Below are 23,823 nucleotides of genomic sequence, written 5' to 3'. Positions count from 1 at the left end.
TTTTTGAACTTTATATCTTTATTATTAGCATTATCGTTATCTTTGTCTTGGGATACACACAAAACAGAAAGCTGCTTATTACTCATTTATTTTTTATTGCTCTGATGTGTCAATAGCTCCTGCCCACTAAAAGCGCCACAGATATATTTGCATACCACAATGATATAGAAATGAAAAAGTTCAATTGATTTACACTTTATATCATCGCTGACATATATATTGTCATATCGCCATAGCAAGCAGTAATGAAGAAACATTACTAACAATACTGACTAGTGCTAATGTTCCCCTTGCTAGTGCTCTTTTTTCCCTTCATGCTATTGCTAACTAAATGCAAATCTGAATGGCGTTCCATTTGAACCTTTATCAAAAAGTACAACTGACCATGGCATCCTCACCTTATCTCATGCTGCCTTCACAGGCTCCCCCAGTTTATTTTTATTTATTTATTTATTTATTGTAAATATGACTTTTGGAAATTGGACATGAATGCCTTTGTCATATTTTCTACTTTCTACTATCATTTTTATACCCAAGTTTCTGAGTTGTGCAGACCATAAACTTTAAATATGGAGAAGGGGAAACATTTGCTGCTGGGACAGGATCACCTTGTTTTGATGTTGAAGTCATGCACACAATAACCATTTCATGCATTTTGTTTTATACACAGCAGAACAGCATGTATTTGACTGAAAATCAAGAATCATCAACAAGCTATAAAGATCTGATGATTATATAGTTGTCAATGAATGGGATATTTTATTCAAAATTAAATATCTTAAATATCTATGCAGGATTTTGCAGGAAACCTGGCATCCTCCACGATTCCTATTCTTTTTCCAACAGCAAAGCACTTGACAACTTTTTTCAACTGGCTTACCCAATTTTTTACAGCTGAGCCAGGGGCAGGGGCTCAAATGTAAAATAGGGGCATTTAAAATAGGATTTGATTGAATGTAAAACACTTAATATATATATATATATATATATATTTTATATATATATACTTTAAACTACATTTTATGCAATGCTGATTTATTATCAGTGTTGTTTTTTTTTTCTCGTCATATATACTTAAGATAAAGAGAGGTGCAGAGAGTTCATCAGGGGCATCACATTTTATGCAATGCTGATTTATTATCAGTGTTACGGAAACCTGTGATACTTTTTTTATATAGGATTATTTGATGAAGAAAAAGTTAAAAAAGAAAAGTTAACAGCATTTATTTAACATATAACTTTTGTAACAATACAAAATACCATTCAAAATCCTTATTTTTTTTTATAAATTCATATTTTTTTTATTCAGCAAGGAGTTGTTAAATTGAGAGAAACAGTGATAGCAAAGGTTGATATTGTTAGAAAACATCTCTATTTTGAATAAATGCTGTTCTTTTTAACTTTTAATTTATCAGTGAACCCCAAAAAAGTATCACAGGTTCCAATTTTTTTTTATAATAATACAATTAAAATAAAAATAATAATAATAATAATAAAAAAAATTAAGCAGCAAAAGTGTTTTCAACATTGACAATAAATTAGCATATGATTTCTGATGGATCATGCACTGGAGATTGGATTAATGATGCTGAAAATTCAGCTTTGCATCACAGAAATAAATGATATTTTTAAAGTATATTAAAATATAAAACATTATTTTAAATTGTAATAACGTTTCACAATATTACATTTTTTTCTTTATTATGGATCAAATAAATACAGGCCTAATGAGCATAAGACATTTTCATAATGCTGCATAATTATCAAAACTGATAATACAATAAAGTCCTTTGACGTCACCATTTCGCCAGCCCAGACGTCACATATTAGGCCTGTAGGTGGCACTTGGGCTTCATAAACTAAGATACGCCTGTACTGCGCATAATCAGCCACGCCTCCTTAAAGCTCGCGGCTGCCACTTTAGCACGAGCCAGTCAGTCAGTCACAAACAAACGCTCGTAAACACAGATTATATCAAATAAGATTAAAACGATGGCGTCAGAAACATGACACAAATGCTGACTTTACAACACAGCGAGTCCGAGTTTTATTCGTGAATACGGAGAGCTGTCAAGCTGCGCTTTTCACGTCGGGTTAGCGTGCTAGCTTATAACTCTTCAAACTGTGGTTTGTTTGACAGAATCTGTCAGAAGACAAACAGTAAGTCGAGTTTCATTCACTTTGATCCGTAATAAATTACCAGTCAAGCGCTAACGTTATTTTTTTTTTCCAGATAGAGTGGTATTATTAACGTTACTTGGCTAAGCTAATTTAATGCATTCATTTATATTATGTCTTTATATAAATGTGTCTTCTGTCAAACTGTCGTTTGTAAATGTAACGTTAGCTAGTAAACATCCACAATGGCCTATCAGGGTCATCTAAACCTGAGTTTTACTTCACGTTAATGTCGTTTCCATCAGATATGGCGCATCGTTAGTATGCCTGGAGGCTGCGAGGCTCAAATCTCAGTGTGTTGATAGTTTGAGGCGGTCGGCAGGAGGAAATCCCCCATCTGTGTGTCAAACCACACACTTTATTCTTGCTTGGGCCACAAGCAAGTGAGTTTATCGCGTTTGGGGCTCATGTTCAGCATGTCTAAGCTTCAGTCGGGTAACGGAGTGCAGTGGAAGGACAGCAGGAGTCAGCGGGGCACGGTGGAGAGTCTGGCCGAGCACGAGAGCTCTTCCCTGGGCTCGGACCCTGAGCTCAACGGCGTCACCAACACGGAGATCCAGACCGACAAATACGGATTCATAGGAGGAGCTCAACAAAGCGCAGGAGAAAAGTAAGTGGCAGTTACATTCATGGAGGTAAAATAATGACACCAAACCACTTAAACTGTTTATACTATAGAAACAGGTGATATGGAGTAGATATGAATGTATTAGTAACTCTTTCATTCATAACATTAACAGATATTATTGCATTATATAATACTCATCATGAACAACAGTTATAAATGTGAAACTTTTGCAAACACATTCAAAAGCCCTTGAGCTAGTGATTAAGCATTATATAATGACATACTCATGAAAGTTACTGTGAAGCATACTGTTTTATGCTATGCTTTATTGGAGTTTGTCACATTTTCACACCGTCATGAGTGTTTTCATGGAGTGGACTCTGAATTGTTTTTGAGGACAGTGTCCTGCGGGACTTCGTTCTTGTCCATGTGAGCACAGATGAGTTGACAGGTCTATAACACCACTGAAGTCCCCAGTGTTTGTTCTTGCTGAGTATTTCTAATCTGACTAGCTTTGAGAAGTGCTTGGTCAGCTCTCATTCCTCCATCCACGTAAGACCGAACAGATGTTGTTATATAATATTATTAGCTCTGTCTGTTTGGCATCATTTGCTCTCCTTTTCCTGCCATTTGTTGAAATGCAGTTAAATCAAATTTTAGTAACTCAGAAAAAAATAAGGCCTGAATAAATTAAAAAAAAAAAAGCTAAAGTATACTTCATTATTTCTCCCTACAATTTTTTAACATAATATAATAATAACCTACAATTTTTAAAAAATATTTTAAAATATTTATCTTATTCTAACAAAACCTTCATTATGTTTTTGACAAGATTTCAGGACATGATTTCAATATAGAAAAAAACTGTAATATTGTGAAATAATATTATGAAATAAAGTAATTGTTTTCTAAATAAATATAAATAATACATTAAAGTAATTGTTTTTTATGTGAATATACAGTGCCCTCCATAAGTATTGGAACAAGACAAAATTGCTTTCCCTGCTGTGGAGTTAAGACATTTGCAAATATGATTAAAAGATGAATATGCGACAAAACTACAGAATGTCACATTTTATTATTAGGTCTTTTGACACATACGTGTTTTACCAAATTAAAAGGACAGCACTTTTAGAGTTCATCCCACTATTTGATGTGAGTATAAGTATTGGAACAGTTGAATTTAAGGCAAATGTAAAAGATTAAAAGTTAATATTTAGTTGCAGATCCCTTGCATGCAATCAGAGCAGTGAGTCTGCAACCCATAGACATCACCAGACTCTTAGTCTTATGCTTTAAAATGCTTTTCTCCAGCCTTTAATGCAGCCAATACAAACTGTTGCTTGTTTTGGGGAGTTTTTATCTTTAGTCTCCTCTACAGCTGGTGAAATAAATGTTCAACCGGATTTAAATCTGGAGATTGATATTGGCAATCTAAGATTTTACATTTCTTTGCCCTGATAAAGTCCTTGACTGAACTGGCAGGGTGTTTTGGGTCAATGTCCTGATCCAATATGAAGTGCTTTCTGAGTTTGGTGGCATCTTGAATATTGGTAGCCAAGATGGTTTTGTACCCTTCCAAATTCATTCTGCTACTGCCATCATACATCAAGTCATCATTAAAATGAAAAGGTCCTGTTCTAGAGACAGCCATGCATGCTCATGCCATGACACCACCTCCACCAGGCTTTACAGATGAGGTTGTGTGCTTAGGATCATTTGCAGTTCCCTTTTTTCTCCACACTTTTGCTTTCCAATCACTTAGATAAAGGTAAATCTTTGTCTCATCGGTCCATCAACTCAGTTCCAAAACTCTACTGGCTCACATTTGTGAAGAATCTTGCCTTTCTATTTTTGGTGCTTATCAGAGGTTTGCATCTTGCTGTGTAGCTTCTGTAATTCTGTGTCAAATTCTCTAGTTGAAAAGCATCAGCCCAGCTTTCGGAGGTTGTAGATTTTACAGACGTGTATTTTACCTTTTCACAGCTTTTTCGATGGTCGTCGTTGGTTGCTGATGGCCTGTAGTTTTAAACTCTTGATTTCTCTATGCCCTTTGTTTTTCCTATAGTTCTATTTTCCTCTTTTCTTTTAGCATGAAATTGCTTGCTTTTCTGTCAGAGTCGGCTTCCTCGTCTTCATCCTGGTTTGTGTGTGTCATCATCGAATGCAAGACTTAGAATGCAGAAGCAATGAATATAAATGTCGCCACATTCCCTGCTTTTAATATCTGGAGAATTAATGTAACAGGTCACAGCTGATCACTTAGAAAGACCTTAGAGGCAGCTGTTCCAATACTTATGCTCACATCAGATAGGGAGATGAAACTCTAAAAGTGCTGATCTTCTTAGCTGGTAAAAAAATCTTTGTGTTGAATCCCCAATAATAAAATTGACATTCTGTAGTTTTGTCTCATATTCATCTTTTAAGTTATTTAAATTTCTTGAACAGCAAACAGAACAATTTTGTTTTAATGTTCCAATACTTATGGAGGGCAACAAAATGTAATTGATTTCTGTTTCATTACTCATCTTCAGTGTCACATGATCCTTCATTTTTGTAAAAATACTTTTTTCAGGATTCTTTATAGAAATTTTCTGTTGCATTTTAATAAAGTTGAAAACAGTTGTGCTGCTTAACATTTTTGTAAAAATACTTTTTTCAGGATTCTTTATAGAAATTTTCTGTTGCATTTTAATTAAATAATTTATTAGAAATAGAAGAAATATCTTTTTACGTGATCAATTTCTTGTCACTTTTGAACAATGTAAAGCATCCTTGCTGAATAAAAGTATGAATTTATTTTGGCATGTAGTGTATTAGTCTTATGCCTGCATATATTGTACAAACTAATGTTCATGCCAAATTCTTATTTTTTCGCTAGATGATCCTGTAAATTGCCTGCATCCTCCTCTTCTGCAGCATTTACAAACACATGTCTGTTTTGTGTTGACTTACATGAGTGTCTCTAATGACTCTGGACAATGTGGTTCTGTTTGGCCAAGCAACCAGGCACTGATCAGATTAATCTGCTGTTGAATTAATCGCAGAAAGGAACATCTGTCCTCTATGGTTCACATGAAAAATATCTCTTATTCCCTGTACAACAGTGTGTTTCTTTCCAGTCTCTCATTGAGACTCATGCAGGAGTTCCCCCTCATGCTGTGAACTCCCTTTAGCACTCAGAATTGCTCATTGATTTGTTTTGGCAGAACCTCCCTGCAAGTGTTTTCAGTTTTGAAATGAAACCTCTCAGTGACTCATTCAGTTCATTCAACAAGCAACAGTGTGGCGGGCAGGCATCTAAATAGTTTTAATTGCTGATAAAATAAAAAACAAATCAAATCATCTTTCTAAGCCATGCAGTCTGTTTTAAACTCTGATGAATATTAGCAGGCCCACACAGAAACTCCAAAGCTTATGCACATCTGCTGATCCTTGTGTCTTCACTTATGTAATTTTTTGGCATGTAACACATCTTGTATAATACAATGAAATACTTGCAATTTACATATTACTTGGCAAAAAATATTTTATCAGAATACACATCTACTTAAGAAAGGCTCAGTTATGTTATTTTTTTTTAAATTATTTTTCATTAAAGTCATTTCAGTTCTATTCTTTCTGTTTTGTCTATTCATCCTGAAAAAATTCCTCAGCACAATTGTTTTCAGCGTTGATAATAATCAGAAATATTTCTTTAGCAGCAAATCAGCATATTAGAATGATTTCTGAAGGATCTTGGGACACTGAAGGCTGGAGTAATGATGCTGACATGAAAAACATGAAAAAAAAATCACTTTTTAAACACATTTAAGTGTAGTACTTTTAAAAATTCATTTTTCAGAAATCTGCTGATGCTCCATCTCAGCTATAAGAAATGGATTTCATTAGTTTTGGCTTTGTCTCTTGGAAAAATTCTGTGCATTTTTATTAGAAAATACCATTTTCTTCTCTCTTTTCCATCCGATATTGTATAAAAGAGGTCTTTGAGGATTCTGTGACTACTGTGAACCATCATGACAAAAAATATCATTCATACTTAATGACATTAAAGGCTGCTGGAGAAAGAGGGCTGTGCGCATGCTGCAAGGACAGTTTGTCTGCACAATTGACAATGACAATTCTCTATAGAGAGTTATTGACTTTCTTATGACATTTCACTGTTTGCTTTTGTTTCCCTCCATTTGTTTACTACTGCCATGGAGATGAAACCAAGCGCCAAGCCTCGGGGGAGCGTTTTAGTGCACCAGTTCATGTTTGGAACGCACATAACAGAGTTTTATCTGTGTTTGGATCTTCTGATGTGCTCTGAGAGGAGCTTTTTCTTTCAAACTGACTGGAATCTGTGGCCATAAATTGTTTTCGGATGGTTTTTCGCTCTGTATGTGACTCATCCAATCAGAATATTATAGTCTGGTCTGAACTATCTGTGTAATGTATTAACATTGACAGTTTCAGTTCTTATTTTGCCAATCAGAGTTTGTCTGTCTGGTTAGCCTTAGCTATGTGTTGGTGAGCACCAGGAAGGGAACAGTCAAGGAAAGAGAGCAAAGGGATTTTTTGGCAGTCATGTGCTTCCTGTTTTCCTCTTCTACTAACTGGTCTGAAGAACGTTTCTATAGGGTGAAAGGAAACACTTTTTGAGTACTTATGATACTTGTAGGGTCAAAGGGCCCTCAACCCTTTCTATGAGACAATTCCTCTTGTACTTCATGAGCCCATCCTCCAGTCTCCATTCAACTGTATCTGTGTTTTCAGCATAACATAATTTGCTCACCTTGTGTACACAGGAAAAGTAAACAGGCGAATGGCAGGCCTTGCTTCTGTTCCATAGATCTAAACCACCGCAATCATCTGTAATCTGATCGCTGACGATAATCCAATCTGGACTGCGTAATCTGTGTACACACTGCACGCGTGCGAGTATATTTGCTTTCCATTTCAAGACCGCGTGTCTGCGTGAGCCATCAGGGTTTACGCAGCCTGTCCTGTCACTGACCTTTTGCAAGGGGATTATTGGATCGCTTGGTATCTCAGGGATGGACTTTCATAACATGCTTTTCATCCATAATCATCAAACATTTCCTCCATCACAAGCAACAAGTGTCTGCAATACAGAAAAGGAAAAAGTGTTTCAAAATCTGTTCCACATTCTTAATAAATATAGTCTTTTTTATTTGTTAATTCCATATGATTTTGAAAAACTTCTATACCATTTTTAAGAAAAGTTTAAATTGAATGACTTCAGAAATGTGACCCCGCACCACAAAACCAGTCATAAGGGTTAATTTTTTTGAAATTTAGATATATACAACATCTGAATGCTAAATAAATCAGCTTTCCATTGATGTATGGTTTGTTAGGATAGGACAATATTTGGCCGGGATACAACTATTTGAAAATCTGGAATCTGAGGGTACAAAAAAAAAAAAAAAAAAAAAATCTAAATTTTGAGAAAATCGCCTTTAAAGTTGTCCAAATGAAGTTCTTAGCAATGCATATTACTAATAAAAAATTAAGTTTTAATATATTCACGTTAGGAAATTTACAAAATATCTTCATGGAACATGATCTTTACTTAATATCCTAATGATTTTGGCATAAAAGAAAAATTGATAGTTTTGACCCATACAATGTATTGTTTGCTTGTTACAAATATACCCATACTACTTATGACTGGTTTTGTGGTCCAGCGTCACAAATATCAGTTGGTGTAACCATTAAATAAAAAGTAATAACATATTTCCCTTAAACATTAAATCCATGTGTACACATTTTAAGTATTTTTAAAAACAATTTTTAAGGTAAAAGGTAGTTTTTATAAATATCTTGATTTATTAATTTATAAGCTTTTGGAGAGTTGCACCACATGATGTTTTGTAACTGAACCTTGCCATAAAAAGATCAAATTATCTTGATTAAAAGACAGAATGGCACAGTCATAATGGTCTGCATGGGTCCTCTCTATGATATAATTTTTTTGTGTGTGTGTTTTTTTTTTTTACATATTGCTCACCTTTGATGTGGCTGACAAAAGCATTTTTGTTTAGCCTATATATTAATAAGTAGTTAATGTTTTTCTAAGAAATAACAAAAAGTGCCAAAATACCCTTTATTTTTGAATAAAATAACAGACCCAAGAAAAATTCAGCATCATGCCACTGAGTTGTGTAATCTGTGTTCATTATATTCTTATCTTGTCCCATTTGATGAAGAAAGGGACTGTTCAAATATTCTTCAGTGTGTAATATGTTGTAACTTCTCTGACATGAGTCAGTCCACCTCCCACTGACCACTACAGTTATAAAGCACAGAAGCAGGACCAGAGCCAGTAGAAGTGCTGTTGCTAATGCTCTTTTTGAGATTGAGGTATTTAACAGGCTCCAACCCTATGGCAGGTGATGCATCTCTGTAATCTCTTTTATTTTATTTTTTTAATTTCATTTTTTTTCTCTCTAATCTGATATAAATGCACTCAATTAAATATTAAGGGTGTGTCTGTCAGCTGGATGTAATAAAAAGCCTTTCAGGCCCAGGCGCTGGAGTCACTTAATCAGACAGGACACAAGTTCAGAAAGATTCCCAGAAACACTGCTTACCCCAGTGATCTCCCCCACTGTCCAAAACGGTCATCCCACATTAACATCTCTTCTTATGGTTGTGCAACCAAGTAATAAATTTGAAGGCGCTGTTACTAAGTTGCTGAACATGACGGTAGTAGGCTAGTTGAAAACAGGTGATATTTGTTCTACAGTGGGAAGCAGCTTGTGTTTTGGATTTCCCTCTGAAGAACCTGCTGTGAACATATGATGACACCTACAGTACTCAGATTCAAGTGAGATCATTTGACACCCACGCTATTCTTTTCAAACAGTGCTGTACTGCTGGCGTGGACATATCAGGTCAAGAGCTTCTCCATGAATCGGGATGAGTTTCTAAACATATAGGTTTGAGTTTGTAAATCTATTATTTATATATAATTATATAAGGATTAGGGCTGCAACAACTAATCGATAAAATCATTGACAACGATTCTCATTATTGATTAGTTGGGTCTGCCCACAGTGCACGTCCAACTTCAGCCTGTCGCATCAAATTACAGCACTGAATAACGCATTTCTATGGACAAAAAATGCATCTAAAAATAGTGGAGAAAACAGAATGAGCTCCTGCAGGAAAAGTACATGATCCAGGCTGCCCAAAACATGAGAAATCCAAGCTGATGCATTAGTGTAATGGCTTGGCCTGTCAGTCGCTTTGACAGATACTTTCAGTTAACAGTCATATCCTTATCTGTAAATGTCACAAATTCATGCAAGCCTTTCCATTTTTGCATAAAGGCCCGTCCTGACAGTCATCATTAAGTTGAAATCTTTACTGAAAGAGCACCGGTGTGGCAGGCACACACGTTAAACAGATGGAACACACATTTTGGATGCAAAAGTTTGGATTTTCAGGCCCCCAAAATGGCTTTGTTGTGTAAATGAACAGCCAAAATGCATAAGTTTTCATTTTTAGTTGAAAATGGTGATGCGTAAACACCTTAATAAACCCCCATTTTTGTTAATATGGGGATGAGTTTATACATATATAAGGATGAGCTTCTAAATGTATAGGGATGAGAAGCTAAAGAAAATGACAAGTTTTGATCCAGATTCACTGATTCCCATATTGTTATATTTGAATCTGTTTCCAGGTATTTTCTGTACATCTTTGAGGTATGAATATTTGACTACTACACATAACACGGTAACAGGTTTCTCGTTTCAAATCAAGTGGGGCACGATGAAAGCAACCAAGCCCTCTGGTCAGCTCAGTGAGGTAGTGAGTTATTAAGTAACAGCCATGCTCTGTTGCTGGATTGTGTTCCAGAAAACACTTTCAGAGTATTTTTTTAAAAGTGCAGATGAGCCATTACTGCTAAGAGAACAGAATGTCATGAACATCTGTTCTGAACAAGAACTAGTTCTCGGTTCCCAACCTTATATTTGCTAACGTGTGATTTGTATGCGTGGGTGTGCTTGCATGCATATTATATCAGATAAATGATCTAATCTCTCTCTGTTCTCTCTCAATGCAGTGCTGATATTCCTCCAGACGTGCTCCGGCAGAGAGAAGCCAAATGGCTGGATATGCTCAACAGTTGGGACAAGTGGATGGCCAAAAAACACAAGAAGGTTGGTATCTGACAAACAGACCTGTGTTTATCCACAGGTTTTATTTTTGTTCTTGAATAGTTAAAATTCTTTAGCGAATGCTTTAATGTTCATAAAACGCTCAACAACATGATGTTATCTTAGGAATTTGACTGCACATCTCACATCGTGTGCTTCCAAAGTCACAAACTTTTTAATAGAATCAGATAAAGATATGACCAGACCCACACAAAATATCCACCAACAGAACTCAATATTAAATTATTTATGTTGACCTTTGGCCACCCATGTCATAAATGTTGTCTCTACAAGAATGTTAAATGTCCTTTTACCATTTGCTTTTATGATTCTAGTTTATGATTCTCTTGATTCTGAATTTCTCTCCAATGACAAACCTTGCAGACAAAGCACAGAGTTAGTCATTTCTCAAGTTAACAGCAGCTAGATGCCACATCAGCAGCTCATGCATAATTTCTGTAATTCTGCTCAACACGGCCTGTCATGATTATTTGCGATAGCCATAATTATTCCAGTCACATTTTACCATCCGATTAAGCAAAAATAGAAATGAAATACACTTTTATGCCTTATTTATTGAGAAGTAGTGAATTATGCAAGCACTCTAAATGATCTCTAGAGTCCTTTAGTGTTGGTGGCCGTTTGCGTCTCTCTCACAAAAAAGTATAAACTTGGTTGGTGAATGCAGGTGCTTAGTTTCATTTAATATTTACATTAAGACAAAAGGTCTTAGTTCATCCTAATATGCAAGTGTATGAGCTCAGTGTCTCTCTCTGTCACTCTGAAGTGAAGTTGCGCTGTCAGAAGGGCATCCCTCCATCACTCAGAGGTCGTGCGTGGCTTTATCTCTCTGGTGGGAAAGTGAAGAAAGAACAGAATCAGGGAAAATTTCAGGTTTGTCCATTTGAACCTTGAATAGCACCACTGCTCTGTACCAAAACAATTACGCCACCTTCTAAGACACTGCATTTTTAGTTAAATTTTAAGGCAGTCTGACATGTACACTTTTTCTAAAATTTAGTTTAAAAACCTAAAATTCAATAAAAATGTAATTGTATTGTGTTTATTCAAATTCCTCTTTTAAAGAACACTGCTCTTTTAGACTGTCTTTACATCAATGAAAAAAAATTGCATCATGGTTTCTTCCAAAACATGTAGCAGAATAGCTGTTTTCAACACTAATACTGATAAGAAATGGTTCAAATCAGCATATAAGAATGATTTCTGAAGGATCATGTGACGCTGAAGACTGGAGTAATGATGCTGAAAATTCAGCTTTATAGCAAAGGAATAAATAACATTTTACGATATATTGCAATACAAAACAGTTATTTTAATTTGTAATAATATTTCACAATATTATTGTTTTCATTTTAAAAGTCTTCTTTCATGAACCTTCAAAAAAACAAAACTTTTTTTTGCAGTGATTGAAATCCCATGATGCACTGTGCACAACCACATTGAAAGCATCTATTCAAGATGGTGGACAAAGAATAGAAATGTTTTTATCAATATACATTTAATTCAATATTTAACATTTACAAACTAAAAATCGACACTTACCCAGTATTGTGTGTGCGTTATGTATTTTTATGCCAACTCAGATCCTTTAATCATTTATCATTTTGTTTTAGGGTTTAAAAGGCTATAATATTCAGTACTGTTATTCATTTAACTGCACTGACACAATCTAATGAGAACAACATTTGAACTGAATTGCGCTGAATAATGACACCAACTTTGTAACATTGACATTGTTATTGATCTGAATAGAATCAGCACTGAACTGATATGAGCTGAATAATCACACTGTGGCCTTCTATAGAGCTGCTTTACAGCTGAAATTGAATTAAATGTTTTATTAGCTGCTTTGTAACAGTCTGTATTGTATAAAGTGCTATATAAATAAGCCTGACTTGTCTTTATGTGTCAGGAGTTGGACAGTCAGCCTGGAGATCCTAAATGGCTGGATGTGATAGAGAAAGACCTCCACAGACAGTTTCCATTCCATGAGATGTTCGTAGCTCGAGGAGGCCACGGGTAAGTCGGCCCTCTCTTCACCTGCAGGCCTCTCCATTTGAACCCCATTGCTTCTCTAACATAATTTAGTCATGTGCGTGTGCACTGTGCAGGCAGCAGGATTTGTTCCGGGTGCTGAAGGCCTACACGCTGCACAGACCAGAGGAGGGTTACTGTCAGGCTCAAGCTCCTATAGCCGCAGTGCTGCTCATGCACATGCCTGCTGAGGTCAGCCATTATTGTGCTCGTCTTTTGGCAGATGGTCCTTGTTGTAGTTTTGAATGCATCTCATAAATTATTTATTGATTTATTTGTTGATTTATTATCTATTACACCCTTTTATGTCTCAGAATAAAACACTAGAATTATTGGTAACACTTTATTTGAAGCCTTTATATATAATGCATTGTAAATATATTCATAATGCATGTTGTAATACAATGTTTTCATAAATAATTTCAACCAAAGTTAAAATGCATTACAATATTTGCAGATTATTTGTTGCATCTGAATTTGGTTGTTTTTCATGTGTTTTAATGTAATATATTTAGGGCTGTCAGATTAACGCGTTAACTTAATTAGTTATGAAAAAATAAGGTGATTAAAATATTTTAATGGCCCCGCCCCCAGACCTGTACATCATCTTACATTTCATACAGTTGACTGTTGACAAATATAATGCAGGGCCACAATTCCATAAATGCAGGTATGCCCCAAAATTCAGGATATTGGGGCAAAAATACTGCTGTTTTTCCTCATATTTTTAACCATAAGCTATATAGCACGAGTGCTGTTTTTACTCGAATACGAGTGTAAATGTGATTTTAATGGAATTTAATATTGTTATCATTTAAACACAATATTGTCTGTTTTTGTCTCAGTTTTGTAGACAAAATATTACCTATAAAGCCACAGTAGAATTGTTGTGCGTCTCCGAGCAACACAGCGGTGATTCGTTTCTGAATGAATCTGCATTTTGAACGAATCGTGTGAATCAGTGATTCAAAGGCCCATTCATAAAGAGAGCCATTTACTTCATTCCTAAATGATTCAGCCGCTTGAAAGAATCAAATGAATAGAAGACTGATTACCGCCACCTGCAAAATTTTTTAGTTTCTTTAGAGGGGATAGTCCACTCTGAATGACTAAAAAAAACTTTAAAGGGATAGTCCACCCAAAAAGTTTAAATTATGTAACCATTTACTCAAATCTGAATGACTTGCTTTCTTTTGTGGAACATAAAAGAAGGTATTTTAAAGACTGTATCAAAGCTGTTTTGGTTACCAATGACTTCCATCGCATGAATGAAAAAAAAAGTTAGTTAAATTATCTTCTTTTAAGTTTTTAGCTTAAACGTTTATGTGTAACAAATTTTGTTGAATTAAAATATTACTTTCTACAGTTACTATTTGTAATGTCTACTTAATACTTCCTCATTTAAAACAAAAATAGCTTTAAATAATCTTTTCGGGGTATTTTCAGTTTTAATCGACTGACAGCCCTGCTTTACTATAAATATTTATTAGTTTCAGTGGTGTTAATTATTTGAGTACAGAAGCAATTTAAACTCGTACCCTGTTCTGGTCTTTTGCTCTTTTATGGTCATGCTCTTGTAGGATGCATTCTGGGGTCTGGTCCAGATCTGTGAGAAGTACCTGCCTGGATACTACAGCGCGGGCCTGGTGAGTGGAGACAATACACAGTCCTCCTCCATTCAGTCAACCCTCAGATTCACACGAGAGCAATCAATCACCCTGATAAAACACACGATCGATCCCTGACCATCTGCTGATGCTCTCGTGTTGTTGTGGGATGTCTGAGGCATTTGTAATCACATTCACCTACACTGTTCTGCCGAGGGAAATGTGCTGATGTAGAGAGCTGTTGTTCAGAGGGCTCACAGTTCAAGGGTTGCTCCTCTTGTACATCACATCCTGTCTAACTCAGCAGAACTGATTAACCAGGCTCATCAGTTAAACTGTGCCTAAAGTGCCCTGTGTCTCAACAAGACTCATACAGCACAATAGTTACCTCATTTGGGATTTTATGGCTTCTGTTTGTTAGATGCAAAAAGCAGTTTGAGAGTCTAAATCTACTAAGAGGTAAAAAATGTATAAAATGACAATAAAAATGTTTTTCATGTATCATCTTTTATTGGAAAATGAAACAAGGCTTTATTGAACTTTGATAGTTGCCTCAGTCTTTTGAACAACTGAGAAGGTAGTGATTAAACTACATTTTATAAAAATCACATTTCCTGTTCAGTAATATATTAAATCAGCATATGAGAGTCAGACCGAAGTACAGGGACTCATCCCCAGATCACTCATTTAACAGTTCATCTATTGCCAAAATTATGACAAATCGATACAAATTATTTAAAAACTATTCAAATTGGGAACGTCAGAATCACAGTGTTTAGTTTGCATAGAAAATATCCGTCAAAACCGCACAGCTTCCTGTTTCTGTCAGGAACCCACACGTTGAACGCTATGGAAGCCCATTTCTGCCACTGAATAAAACATTTTAAAAGGTAATTTTGACTACATCTTAAAATTCGGACTTTTTGTCTCGTAATTGCAAGTTTACATCTCTCAGTTCTGACTTTTTTTTATAAAACAACATCACACAAATTAGCAGTTCTTAATAATTTCTAAAAATAAACAGATATAAACACGCATATGCAAGAAAAAGAGTCTGAATTGTGAGAATTTATCTTGCAATTCTGACTTTATTTCTCTTAATTGCGAGTTTATATCACGAAATTCTAAATCAGAATCAGATCAGAGTTGCGAGATGTAAATGTCAGAAAAAAGTCAGTATCGTGAGATAAAGTCACAGTTACCTTTTTTTTTTTTTATTGGGGGAAACTTGCTTCCATAGAACGCTGTTTACCATTCAAGTTTTTCAGCTGGATCGCATTTATTTTCTTTAGTTTGTGTGAAATATTTCCCTCAGTTCCCTGATCGTTCTGATTCAGTTTAAACGAGTGAAGAACAAATTTACACTTGACTGTGTGTCGTGTGTTATGTATGTTATTATCTCTGACAGACAGCCTGTTTAAAGCTACTCAGGCCATCGTTTTCTCCTTGGAAAGTGATGATGTAGTCAAAACATCCACTAGTTTGGGTTTTCAGGAAATGTGTGTACTTGCTGGACCTTTGCTTCTTTATTTTTTGACAGACATCGAAGTTGTGATATTCAAATGATATGGATTTGAAAATGGATTGTAAGGTAATTATTTCTTAACTTGCAAGTATTCAGTGAAGTGACTGATACCCATGAATCTCCACAGTGTACAGAATCAAACTAAACTAGTTGTTAACAGTTGACTCATTAACAACATTTTGATATTAGTCCATTTAGAATTTTTTTTTGTTTTGTTTTTACTGTGTAGTTAACGATGCACCATGTATTGGTACATGGCTTACTATTTTTTTGTTTATCAGTATCGGTTGCTATTGTCTGGATTGGCTAATGATTAATATTTAATTATGCACGCTTTTTTCTGTTTATGATTATAATTAATTCCCTATTTTTTTACTTTTGAATAACCTTTGTAGTTATCTAACGTTCACTTAAAATTCATCTTTAAAAACGCTACCTCATAAAATCTAATCTATAATGGTTGTAGCAAATATGAAAATATCAATTTTTCATATAGTAACTTATGATGTTGTGATGCCTAAATTCACTTGTAGCATTTAAAAAAATTAAAATGTAAAATAACAACAAAAATGGAATATATTGCAGCATATTTGATTTGTAATGTCCAGTCATGTGGAGATTTTATTGTGTGCAGGGTTACCGGTCGCTTTCATTAGGATGTGTATTAGGGTGCTAATTACGCTCTCAAAGAACCAGTGTAGTCTCAAGTATTACTAAACCCGCTGTTGTCCTAAACAGTAGTTTTTTTTATCTTTCTCTCATATATATATATAGTGCATAATACGCTGTTCCATTACCAGAAATCCAGTGCAATGCCAGCTTTATGTGAGGTCTTTTGTGTCTGACCTTCAGGAGCAGAGTGGGCAGCAGATAAGGAGTGAATTAGATTAAACCAACATCGGGGTTTCCTTTTACCGCTTCGGTTTTAAACATGTTAATCGTCTCTGTCACAAAATTTGTTTATCACATTTATGTAAATAAGTTGTATTTGCAAGAGCGTCAGACCATAGGAACTTATCAGCAAAATAATTCATTCACCACATATAATTTACATTTTGTGTATCTCTTTAAAATGAAAAGCTGTTATAGGGAAATGGATCCACTGTGTTAGATCCCAGATTTCACTTTGTCATCGTGTTTCCTCCTCATCTCTGTCTTCACAGGAGGCCATCCAGTTAGACGGTGAGATCCTGTTCGCTCTGCTCAAGCGCGTGTCGCCGGTGGCCCACAGGCATCTGAAGAAATACAAGATTGACCCTATCCTCTACATGACCGAGTGGTTCATGTGTGCCTTCTCCAGGACGCTGCCCTGGGCGTCTGTCCTGCGCGTGTGGGACATGTTCTTCTGTGAGGGTGAGACTTGCTCTGAAGGCAAATTAGATACTGCTTGCACTTTGTCCTTTCTTGACACCGCACCCCTCCACAGATGAACAACTGTACAGCTCACTGGATTCACACCTTGCTACTTGTGACTTTTACTTGCAGGGTGCAACAACTTTATGCCTAAGCGGAAGTGTAAATGTTTAACATGCTTACTTTTGGACGTTAAGATGTCCTAGTAAAGTTCAGGGTTTTTTAATTTACATTTTTTATTTATTTATTTGTATTTATTTATTTTTGCTTCTTTCTTTTTGTCGTTTATTTATTGTTGCTTTCCTTTTTAAACATCACATATATAATTTTATTATTGCTATTTGCCATATAGTTAAACCTATTCAGAAATTAAGAAAATGCCAATACACCTAATTAAAAAAAATAAATAAATAAATCTAAAAATAATATTAAACATTTACTTCTTTATTTCCTTTTATATATTTTTTTTTATCAATGTACTTAAATAAATATACTTGCTCTTGGACATCAATATGACCTGCTAAAGAATGTTATTTTCCTTTTTTTTTTTTTTTGGCTTTGCTTTGTTTTATATGTACTGCAAGTCTAACATACTTACTTTTTATTATATATATATATACTGCCACATGTACTGCCAGTGAAACTTGTTAATTTTTATTTTTAACAGTGATGAATGATAAATTAAGCTAATTCAGTCAGTTTTGTATTAAATTACTTATTGAAAATTAAATAAGAAAATTAAAAAAATAAGTGTTAAATTAAGAAAAAAAAAACCTTTTTGATTCTTGCATTCTTCCATTTTTTCTTTTTGTAAATAAAAAGTAGGAGACGTGTTTTGCAGTATTGCCAATCAATTATATAAGTAGTGCAAACATTTCTAACTTAGATACACTTCAACTTTGTTTAATGGAGATGCTTGTCTGTGTGCACTGCAGGAGTGAAGATCATCTTCCGTGTGGGCCTGGTGCTGCTGAAGTGCATGCTGGGATCTCAGGAGAAACTGAAAGCGTGTCAGGGCCAGTATGAGACCATGGAGCTGCTCCGGTCTATTGAGCCACAATACATGCAGGAGGCTTTCCTAGTGCAAGAGGTATCGTCCACACATACACTTATGTGCTGTACTCCAGTTTCAACTCAAAACATTTTTAAACATGGATTAATAATGAAACATATCCATATTTATTTCCTGAAAGAAACTACACACTGAATAATAATGTAGCACTATTACCACCACTGCAATTGTTTATTTCATACTATTTCACATGCTTATCAACATAAATAGTAGGCAGCATACATTATATACTGTGCATTATGTAGTCAGCAGTAGCCAAACATAGTATGTGTCTCCCCCTGCTGGTTACTTTTGGCAAATGCATGCTTTTATCAGTACAATTTGATTTGCCATGTACTAATCCTCACTTGAAGTAAATTAAATATACTTTTTACAGGTTTATTATTGTTACTGACCTTAAAAAAACCATATATCCCCACCATTTCAGGTCATTGAACTGGCCGTGTCTGAGCGTGACATAGAGAAGGAGCATCTCTCTCAGCTCAGGCGCTGGAAGGAGACCCACGGAGAGCTGCACTGTAAATCCCCTCCCAGAATGCATGGTGCCAAAGCCATCATGGCCGCTGAGCCGCCCAGTCGCCAGGACCTCAAACAGAACCCCACAATCATCGTCGAAGTACCACAGACCACCGAGAGCAAGACGGAGAAAGGGAAAAAAACTAAGAAGATAAAAGACACGAAAAACACATCGCCACCTCCTAATCCGTACCTGCTACCCAGTGACCCACCATTACCGAGCGACAACCTCTCACCCAGCGAATCACAGCACCTGCAGAAAGACACGCCCCTGCAGGGCTCCAATCAGAGTCTCAGTAGCGTCGAACACGACACCTACCTGTAAAGCACTGGAAGAGGGACGCCAGTGCTGACCGCTGAATGTTTACTGTCCAGAAACATCTGCCTCCCCTCTCTCAGGACTTGGCATCAAAGGGGAGATCACATGACACCACTGGACCAAAACATACTTCTGGGAGTCACAATCACATAAGAGAACTACATCATGAGGTTTTTAACTTTTTACATGATTAGATGTATGTGTATGTACATGTTTGGAAATGAAATGAAGGACAAATAGTCAAAAGCAACTCTCAGATCTCCAAATGAAGATGTTCTCATGCTGTTTAAACTAGTGAGCGAGTGATCTGCCACAGGAGACTACATATGTCTGTTTTTGTATTTTAAATTCAAATAATGAGAAAGTATTTAGGTCTAAATTTAAGATGTTGCTTTTCAAATTTCCATCCATTTGGATTGCACAGTTTAAAAACGAACCAAATAATAGACATATGCATATTTATCAGATAAATGAATGATATATATATATATATATATATATATATATATATTATATATATATATATATATATATATATATATATATATTTATGCTGATTCTAAGCTATTTGAATCCATGCATTTTGAATATAATTATAAAAAAAAAATTAACTGATGTTTTTTTTTTTTTTGTTTTAAGTGCAGAAATCTGACCTGTTTCATTTATGTTTAACTGACAAATATGAATCACATTGAGTTAGTTTATGATAAGACCATGTGATCCAAATGGGTGGAAGTTATATATGCATTTCAAATACATATTGTATGCCTACATTTTTTTTGAGTGAATAGTTAATGAAAAAAAAATCACCCTTGTCTCGTTCCAAAACCTTTGTTGTTATTTTTAGTGTAACCAAAAAGCAGCAATTTTGAAAAATCTTTCCACTGCACATTTCCATAGAGACTCGTCTGTCAATCTCCAAAAAGCATTAAATTGCATTTTATGTATTTATATGACATCACATGCTCATATAGACAGCTTTTATGGTGTTCCCTTAACCTTTTTTAATATTAATATTTTTCAGAAAAATGAGAGTAAGTAAATAATAACTAACTGAACTGCTGGTATTACATCCAGATGATTTTTCATCTGACTGGCAGCAAGTTTTTTTACAAGATGAATGCAGTCCTGGTCTTGACCACTAAGGGGCTCTATTGAGCTGTTTTTAAATCCCAGATTCAATTGCATTTCACCTTGAGCACTAGAAGGCGCTGAGATGAATCCCAGAGTTCTGCATTATATCACGAGACCAAACATTTCTGTTCTGTCAGATCTTCATTTCAAGCTTTGGGCTCTCTGACGTAATTGAAAACATTAAATATATAAACCTATTTATCCGAGTGCCAAAATGAACATGTATAAAACAGAATCTAGCTCTTTTGCTAATTAGATTTGAATTTCTGCAAAAGTCAATTGGAATCAGTCCTTTTGGGAGAAATATTTGTGAGAGGTCTCCGTTCAGAGCAGTCATGCCAGATTCTCCGTGCATCCCATAAGTTTCAGTTCTTGTCATGATTTCTGTAGTGGTCCAGTGTGATCTTGAGTGTTGTGTATATATGTGCTGGACAGTGATCTACATGACTTTGACTGTCAAATTCTTGACTAAGAGATTGTTTTGCACATTTCCGTCTTGATTCACTGAAACTGAAGGGCACAATCCTCTGACCTTTTGCAGGGTGCAGAAAATTATATTTTGAAATATCTATGGATTTATTTTCTCTGATGTAAATAGCATACCCAAGACAAGTTTAACACTATTTTATTTCTCTGCTTGCTATGGCTTCTTGTAAGTATGAAAGATATGTATATTCATGAGCATTTATGGCCAGATTTTCCATGTAAGCACTCATTGATCGAGCTATGTACATATTTTTCTTTGGGAGGGAGTTATCATTTTTGAGCTAAAAAAATGAAGCTATTTAATTGAACTGACACTGTTTGCAGAATATTTCACTATGAGGAACCACAAACAGATACTTAGTATGCATGCTTGATCTTTATTTGATTGCTAAATTTCATGCTCTGATGATCCAGGTGTCATATTTATCAACCTTTTAGAGTTAGGTTAAGTTTTCTTGTGGGATATTACATGCATTAAGGTTGAGAAGGTATATTTATAAAGATTTAATTCCAAAAAATGCTGTAATAAAGCTATGTTACATTTTTATTGTGAGAAGTAAAAAATCTTAATTATATCAATCACATTTTATGGTAATTAATTGGAGTGGTTCAAAGATTTACTTTATGAAAGAACATTGCAGTGCGATTTGGGAGAATTCTAGTTTTTAATTAATTTTAATACAGGCCAAAACATGTCACTTTGATAAGAAATGAAGTTACTTGAGATTTTATTTCGCTTTTTTATTCACATTAAAATTGTTACATCCTCTTGTATGTAAATGAAAATTTGAGCAAAAACCACTGAAAAAAAAAAAAGTTTTCATGATAAAATAAATTTGATAGTCTCAGATTCTGTGTTGGCTGGTTCTTTGCGGCTGTCATTAGTGAGTCAGGCAGGGTCCGGAGGGACGGCTGAGATGGAATTAGGGATGAGGAGAGGTGAAAGAAGCTACTGTGGCCGTGTGGACGGGACACCTGTTGTCCTCGCTTCTTCAGCTCTGAGCTCTGAGATTTGCATGTCAAAGGTGCTGGCGCGCTCCTCATCGCTCCCCAGTGTTTCCCAGACCCCCTCCCATCAGCGGATGTACCAGAGTCATACAGACGCAGAGTCAAACCTCAAATGAAGCCAATAGCGGATCTAAAAATTCTGTCAAAAATCTTATTTTACGACTGTTTGTAACCTAAATGCTCAAGGTTTTTCTGATGTTTATCCAATTCCAGTTATTTTAGCTGTACAAAAACTGGCTTTTCTTAATCGTATTAATGTATCATTTTTTTTTTTTTTTTTTTTTTTTTATAAAAACAAAGAGATTGCTAGTCAGATACTGAATTAAATCCAGACTGGAGAAGCTCCAAATACATTTTATTACATAAACTAAACACTGCAAAAAAGTGCACAATGTAAGTGAATTAAAAACTAGACCAACATGAGCAAACAACAGGTTGCTTTCTTCAGTTCTCACGTTACAGATACCATTAACCCTGTTTCTGGATTAGTAAATAGAGATAATCAGCTGCATTCAGTTAGCAAGTGGGACTCGAAAAAGTGTGGCAAATGTACGAAACCATTACAAATATTCAAGATAAGGACAAATATTATAAATACACAAATGATACAAATAATGCAAACAGCCACACACACACACACACACACACATACACACACAAAGGCAGTAAAGTACAAATGCTTCTTTCATATGTTTAGCGTATAAAGATTTAGATTCCAAAATCCAAAAAGCCTCTATAATAATCTCTGGTCTCTATCTACACCTCTCCTTCTTCTTATTCCGTTTCTTCCGCTCTTGAGTCTATGGCAGCCCATAGAACCGCTTGTGGGAAAGTTATGAAATTTGGCACACAGATAGAGCACAGTCTCAACATTAACCATAGCAAATTTGGTGTCTCTATCTCAAACTCTCTAGCGCCACCACTTCACCAAAATGTCACTGTTTATTATAATAACTTTTGACCCGTAAGGCCAAGAAGAATCCTTGGTTCATGGCGAGTCGAATGAACACCAAAGGTAAAAAAAATCGTAAGGTCTATTTTTTCCCCGCTATTTTTAATATTTTGAAAAAGCTACTTTTTTTTAAACATGTCCTAGATGGTTTGTCTGATTTTCACCAAATTTGGCTCAGATCATCTTCAGACCATGCTGGCAAAAGTTGTGGAAAGAAAGTTGATTCATCCAACCGTTCTCAAATAACGCATTAACGAATTCGACGAAAAGCACGCAAAAATAGATGTGAGGCTATATCTCCACAAGGGTTTGGCGTATTGAGACCAAACTTGGTGTGTGTTATAAATATAGACTGTATGGTTATAACAAGCATGACCTGAGGCTACCTGCTCAGTTTCGGAGCAGCGCCACCTAGTGGTCAGGAGTTATGAAAAAATGGTTATTTTTGCTTATAACTTTTGAATATTTTGGTCAAAAATCATAAAACTAGTCTCTTTAGTTTCGGTGGAGCATGCCGAGTCGAACCATGCCCAATTTTTTCATGTCAGCTCTTTTGGGCATCGGCCATTCTCAATTTTGTGTAAATACATTTTGCCACGTCATTATGAAACTCGGTATGTGTCTTCAGCACATGCTCTGACCATACTTAAAAACATTGGGGGCAGCGCCACCTTGTGACCAAAAGTTATAACGAAATATACACAAATGTTAATAACTGAGATGAGTAAAGAGCATCTGTTGCAGAAATCAGCATCTTTCTAGAGTCTTTATTTAAGCAACACATACCTGTACTATATAAGTATAATCCAAAAGAATAGTTGAGCTCAATTTTTACAAATATTTGTTTTTATCTTGAAAGAAAACTGTATGTTAACA

At 35.3% G+C, this 23,823-nt stretch overlaps 1 protein-coding gene across 1 annotated transcript; it reads left to right on the top strand.

Moving 5' to 3' along the window:
• The first annotated feature begins 1,875 nt into the window (after positions 1 to 1,875).
• Positions 1,876 to 19,836, top strand: tbc1d10ab (TBC1 domain family, member 10Ab). Its single transcript, XM_042732290.1, has 10 exons — positions 1,876 to 2,160; positions 2,424 to 2,788; positions 10,827 to 10,924; positions 11,708 to 11,814; positions 12,854 to 12,960; positions 13,053 to 13,167; positions 14,556 to 14,621; positions 17,271 to 17,460; positions 18,396 to 18,550; positions 18,960 to 19,836. The coding sequence occupies exons 2-10, from the start codon at positions 2,586 to 2,588 to the stop codon at positions 19,371 to 19,373; spliced, it is 1,455 nt and encodes a 484-aa protein (XP_042588224.1). The 5' UTR covers positions 1,876 to 2,160; positions 2,424 to 2,585; the 3' UTR covers positions 19,374 to 19,836.
• The last annotated feature ends 3,987 nt before the right edge of the window (positions 19,837 to 23,823 follow it).

The sequence above is a fragment of the Cyprinus carpio genome, chromosome B10 (assembly GCF_018340385.1).
Source record: "Cyprinus carpio isolate SPL01 chromosome B10, ASM1834038v1, whole genome shotgun sequence".
NCBI classification, from domain to species: domain Eukaryota; kingdom Metazoa; phylum Chordata; class Actinopteri; order Cypriniformes; family Cyprinidae; genus Cyprinus; species Cyprinus carpio.
This window is presented reverse-complemented; position numbering and strand designations above follow the sequence as displayed.

What these genes read in the sequence shown, in the direction of transcription:
- tbc1d10ab (XM_042732290.1), top strand. Translation starts at nt 2,586, where the DNA reads ATGTTCAGCATGTCTAAGCTTCAGTCGGGTAACGGAGTGCAGTGGAAG. An exon ending in CAACAAAGCGCAGGAGAAAA is followed by an intron (nt 2,789 to 10,826) that starts GTAAGTGGCAGT and finishes CTCTCAATGCAG; the next exon opens with TGCTGATATTCCTCCAGACG. An exon ending in GGCCAAAAAACACAAGAAGG is followed by an intron (nt 10,925 to 11,707) that starts TTGGTATCTGAC and finishes GTCACTCTGAAG; the next exon opens with TGAAGTTGCGCTGTCAGAAG.